The 6,089-nt window shown below is 43.4% G+C and overlaps 1 protein-coding gene across 4 annotated transcripts in view; it reads left to right on the top strand.

Moving 5' to 3' along the window:
• Positions 1 to 47: 47 nt before the first annotated feature.
• The window catches only part of Pcdh9 (protocadherin 9), an 887,892-nt gene continuing 881,850 nt past the window's right edge, over positions 48 to 6,089 (top strand). For all 4 annotated transcript variants that reach the window (XM_010632145.3, XM_010632143.3, XM_010632144.3 and 1 more), the window contains exons 1-2: positions 48 to 637; positions 1,855 to 5,025. In XM_010632145.3, coding sequence (XP_010630447.1) covers positions 1,990 to 5,025 — 3,036 coding nt within the window. In that variant the 5' untranslated portion in view covers positions 48 to 637; positions 1,855 to 1,989. The remainder of the gene's footprint in view (positions 638 to 1,854; positions 5,026 to 6,089) is intronic.

Genomic DNA, 6,089 nt, shown 5'->3' with positions numbered 1-6,089 from the left:
CGCCCGCACCGCAAGATGCGGGCCAATCGGCGGCGGGGGGCGGGGCCTCGCCGTCACGCCCTCCCTCTGGGCTTATTGAGAGTTATATCAAGAAATTCAGTTCAGAGAGAGGAGAGGGAAGAGAGGGGGCAGAGGAGCAGGAAAAGAGGGAGAGCATGCGAGACGGCGGGGAGCGCCTTAGAGTCTCCGAAGCACGAAAGAGATCACCGAACAGGAATTTGTCGGGTCACTGTGACCCGGGAGAGCAGCCAGGGAACCAGCATCACCCCAACTCTGACGTCTCCTCCAAGAAGTTAGAGACTTAAGCAGTATTGACATCAAGCTTAATGCTGTGGAAATACTCGTGAACTGAAGAAGTACAACTGGATGTTGTGTGTGCGTTAAATATCAGAAGAGCCCAGACCCAGTGGGTAACAGAGACGAAATGTGGAGAGAATGACTAACGACAAATCTGCGAATTTGTTTTGGGGAGTTGCTAATTTGCCAGCCCGAAGGCACACATTTTAGAAGGAGGAAACGTTTTGCTGCTTCCGATTTCTCCCCAAACTGGTGCTACCAGATGCCTGGCTTTCTCTGTCGGAGCAAATCATTCCTAACTGCAGCATCCCCGGAAAGGGGGAAGGTTGAGCCAACTAACGTAAGTGTAAAGTTTCGCATGAACAATTATAAATTCTGTGCTCCGATATGTCCTCGGTGTAGACGAGGCATGTTTGTAACCGGGCAGGCGGTTGGGGCAGAGATCACCTACTCGGCTGTATCTGCAACCCTACCTGCATTACTCTGCCGGAACTAATCGCGGGCATCAGCTACCGTGCAGTCTAATGCAGATAAGATTAGAGTCTGGGAACTGACCAGTCCTACTAAAGTAGGTAGCTGCCTGGAGCCTTTGCACCCGTTTAAATTGCAGTTAGGGGAGCATCTGAGCAGAAGCCTTTTTGCGTGCGCTATTGGATTGCAGTATTTACGTGTAGCAAATGTTACTAATATTATAAGCAGAGACCAGGGTAAAGAAACTGCATTTTCTTTTTCTTTTATGCTTAGTAGAAAATATTGTGGTGTTCTGTGGGAATGTTAGCTGCGTTTCACTTGCATTCTCAGCACTCTTTCACCTCTATGACAAGGAATCTGTATATTTCTACATTTTTAAAAGTTTTAATATGTTTATTGATCTGAATGGTGATAATCGGGCAATATGGAGAAAGGAGAGCAGGCTCTGGGTAGGGAATGCGAAGTATCGGTTTTGTGCTTTAAGGCAATAAGGGTACGTAGTGGCCGGTGACTCTTGCTTGTGATGCCGCAGCAGCATGTCCGGGTGCTGCTTTCCCAGTAAGGTTGTAATAGAAGGCAGTTGAAAAACTGGGAGGGAAGAGAGAGATGATCTTTTTAGAAACCAGAGATGACTCAGTGTGGCAGAGAAGAAAACACATCATATTTGACATGTGACAAAGCAATTAACAGCAACCATAGCTAAGCACTTTGGGTTTTTCACTTGCATGTAAAACAACTGAGGGAGCTGGGTTAGAGGCCAGGAGGTGGGTAAGACAGGGGGAGGGGAAGAAGAAAACAAGAATGCATGTTTTGAGTTAGACAGTATTTAAAAAAAAAAAAAGCATGGGGAAATACAGGTAAAAATAGCTCCTGCTTTTAATTCAAAAATAGATAATTTCATTTTCTCTGGGCAAATGCAACAAGCAGGGAATATTCAGTGTTTTTATCCACAGAGTTAACTTGCAAACAGTAGCAGAGAAAACTGCCATGTTTACTAATATGCTGTGGAAAATGTGGTGGGCTATTTTGTGACTGCGTGCTTTCATTTACTGAAGAATAATATTGTCTGTACGATTGTGTTGACAGCGGCTGTCTCCAAATAAGCGATGAGATGTAATGCATCCTCCAGTCCATGCACACTTCCTCTTACGATCTGGGCATCATTCCTCAGTGGAAACCTTTAAACCCTAAAATCCAGGAAAGGAAAATAAATACATTATCATGAACCTGAGAGATTTTTACCTGTTGGCTGCTCTGATTGCCTGTTTAAGGCTGGATTCCGCAATAGCCCAAGAACTTATTTACACTATTAGAGAGGAATTGCCTGAAAATGTGCCCATAGGAAACATACCAAAGGATCTGAACATTTCTCACATCAATGCTGCCACAGGGACTAGTGCCAGCCTTGTCTACAGACTGGTTTCTAAAGCTGGGGATGCCCCTTTGGTGAAAGTATCCAGCAGCACTGGAGAAATTTTCACAACTTCCAATAGAATAGACAGAGAAAAACTCTGTGCTGGAGCTTCTTATGCCGAGGAGAATGAATGTTTCTTTGAACTTGAGGTAGTGATCCTCCCCAATGACTTTTTCAGGCTGATCAAAATAAAGATAATTGTCAAGGATACCAATGATAATGCCCCCATGTTTCCATCTCCTGTCATCAATATTTCCATTCCAGAAAACACTTTGATCAACAGCCGCTTTCCAATTCCATCAGCAACAGATCCTGACACAGGCTTCAATGGTGTACAGCATTATGAATTGCTAAATGGGCAGAGTGTTTTTGGACTGGATATTGTGGAAACTCCAGAGGGAGAGAAGTGGCCGCAATTGATTGTTCAGCAGAACTTGGATAGAGAACAGAAAGATACCTATGTGATGAAAATCAAAGTGGAGGATGGAGGCACTCCACAGAAATCCAGCACGGCCATACTGCAGGTCACAGTAAGTGATGTAAATGACAACAGGCCAGTGTTTAAAGAGGGTCAAGTGGAGGTGCATATTCCAGAGAATGCTCCTGTGGGTACCTCTGTAATCCAGCTCCATGCCACTGATGCAGATATAGGCAGTAATGCTGAAATCCGGTACATTTTTGGTGCCCAGGTTGCCCCTGCAACCAAAAGACTCTTTGCTTTAAATAATACTACTGGGCTGATTACAGTTCAGAGGTCCTTAGATAGAGAAGAGACAGCCATTCACAAAGTGACAGTGCTGGCCAGTGATGGCAGCTCCACTCCTGCCCGAGCAACGGTTACCATCAATGTCACCGATGTAAATGATAACCCTCCGAACATAGACCTCAGGTATATTATAAGTCCCATCAATGGCACAGTGTATTTATCTGAGAAAGACCCTGTCAATACGAAGATTGCCCTAATTACAGTTTCAGATAAGGACACAGATGTGAATGGCAAAGTGATCTGTTTTATTGAAAGAGAGGTCCCATTTCATTTGAAGGCAGTGTATGACAACCAGTATTTGTTAGAGACCTCTTCTTTGTTGGACTACGAGGGCACCAAAGAATTCAGCTTTAAAATTGTTGCCTCTGATTCTGGGAAGCCCAGTTTAAATCAGACTGCCCTGGTAAGGGTTAAGCTTGAGGATGAAAATGACAACCCACCAATTTTCAACCAGCCTGTAATTGAGCTGTCAGTTTCTGAAAACAACCGACGTGGGTTATACTTAACAACTATTAGTGCCACGGATGAAGACAGTGGGAAAAATGCAGACATTGTTTATCAGCTTGGACCCAATGCCTCCTTCTTTGATCTGGACAGAAAGACAGGAGTTTTGACAGCCTCCAGAGTCTTTGACAGAGAAGAACAAGAACGATTCATTTTTACAGTAACTGCCAGGGACAATGGGACCCCTCCCCTCCAAAGTCAAGCGGCTGTGATAGTCACTGTTCTAGATGAGAATGACAATAGCCCCAAGTTTACTCATAATCATTTTCAATTTTTTGTGTCTGAGAATCTGCCAAAGTATAGTACTGTGGGGGTAATCACAGTAACAGATGCAGATGCTGGAGAAAATAAAGCTGTGACTCTTTCCATTCTAAATGACAATGATAATTTTGTGTTGGATCCCTATTCTGGAGTCATAAAGTCAAATGTCTCATTTGATAGAGAGCAGCAGAGTTCTTACACTTTTGATGTCAAAGCCACTGATGGAGGACAACCGCCTCATTCCTCCACTGCAAAAGTAACTATCAATGTCATGGATGTCAATGACAACAGCCCAGTTGTCATTTCTCCGCCGTCTAACACTTCGTTTAAGTTGGTGCCCCTCTCAGCCATTCCTGGGTCTGTGGTAGCAGAAGTGTTTGCAGTGGACATCGACACTGGAATGAACGCAGAACTGAAGTATACCATAGTGAGTGGGAACAACAAAGGCTTATTCCGGATTGATCCAGTCACAGGTAACATCACACTGGAGGAAAAGCCAGCGCTCTCTGATGTTGGTCTGCACCGTTTGGTGGTCAACATAAGTGACCTGGGCTACCCGAAGGCTTTGCACACACTTGTGCTTGTGTTTCTGTATGTGAATGACACTGCTGGAAATGCCTCCTTTATCTATGACTTGATCCGCAGGACTATGGAGACACCTTTGGACAGGAACATAGGGGATAGCAGCCAGCCCTATCAAAATGAGGACTATCTCACCATCATGATTGCCATCGTCGCCGGGGCCATGGTAGTCATAGTTGTGATCTTTGTCACCGTTCTGGTGCGCTGTCGACACGCATCAAGGTTCAAAGCTGCTCAGAGGAGCAAGCAAGGTGCCGAATGGATGTCCCCAAACCAGGAGAACAAACAAAACAAGAAAAAGAAAAGGAAGAAAAGAAAGTCTCCCAAGAGCTCTCTTTTGAACTTTGTTACTATTGAAGAGTCCAAACCAGATGATGCAGTTCATGAACCTATCAATGGGACAATAAGCCTGCCAGCCGAGCTGGAGGAGCAAAGTATAGGAAGATTTGACTGGGGCCCAGCACCTCCAACAACCTTCAAGCCTAACAGCCCTGACTTGGCCAAGCACTACAAATCTGCCTCTCCACAGCCTGCTTTTCATCTCAAACCAGACACTCCAGTTTCTGTGAAAAAGCACCATGTGATTCAGGAGCTCCCTTTGGACAACACCTTTGTCGGGGGTTGTGACACCCTTTCCAAACGCTCTTCTACTAGTTCAGATCACTTCAGTGCCTCAGAGTGCAGCTCCCAAGGAGGTTTCAAGACAAAGGGCCCCTTACACACCAGACAGGTAAACGAGCACTTTTACTGGTCTATAAGTACTGCATACAAGTGCCCAGTCAACCAGTATTAATGTGCCAGTGTGTCTATTGTTTTGGTCTAACTTTAGCTTAGTTATAAAGAAGAAGAAGAAAAAAAAAACTTGACCCCTTTTCTATTCCTCTGGGGCTCAGTCAAGAATTTTTAGAGCAGCTTTGAAATTTCTGAGTTCTGAGAATTATTTAACCTCCCACTTTCCTTCATATGGCAAAAGATGAAAAAGGGAAATTATTCCAAAGTGTCCCAAAATAATGTTTGCTTAAGAAGAAGACCCATCTTCATATGCCAAATTTCTGGGGGTTTCCAAATTGACTGCATCAAGATTTTCACGTTACCATTTGATCTGAAAAGTCACCTTCAAATCTCAATTTTTAAATGAGGTTTGAAGGTCTGATGTCAATTATGTTGTAGTTCTGGTTGCTAAAGGGGTTAAATTTTTTTTTTTGGTCTCTAAACAGGATAGTATAATATTAAATGTACATCAGCTGTGAAGCACATGATTGTTGATAGATTGCAACTACTTGTAAGCCATATAGAAAGTCTTCTCTTTGATTTCAAATCATTTTATTGTAATATAGTAAATTGGGTCTTTAATAGAAAGATTTCCAGTGTCCATAATGGCCAAATACTCCCCCCCCAAAAAAAAAGAAAGGAAAAAAAAAGAGGAATGCTTTCTTTCTAATATAACTGATTTACAGAGAAAAGAATCCATTGTAAATATTCTCCCATCTTAGTAATGCATAAGTGATCTGTCATAACTCATTTTAAACTGTGAAATATACCATCTGAAGAAGGATTAAGAGGCTGAGAAATTCATATTTCAACCAAATCCAGAATTAGTTTTTCTTAGGTTTAATAATTCCTTGCTAATAAAGATTTAAATGCGGCGCTGTCTAATTTATTTCACTGGTGCTTGTCTATTGCCACAAAATTTGAATGTTGATAATAGCCTGTAGATGGCACTCGGGTATCATGTCACTTGTATTGGCCAGGTGCCAATCCTGCAGCAGCAAGGAGGCGGGGGGGGGGGGGGGG

This window comes from Fukomys damarensis, unplaced genomic scaffold (assembly GCF_012274545.1).
Source record: "Fukomys damarensis isolate Sample0158 unplaced genomic scaffold, DMR_v1.0_HiC HiC_scaffold_6, whole genome shotgun sequence".
NCBI classification, from domain to species: Eukaryota; Metazoa; Chordata; class Mammalia; order Rodentia; family Bathyergidae; genus Fukomys; species Fukomys damarensis.
This window is presented reverse-complemented; position numbering and strand designations above follow the sequence as displayed.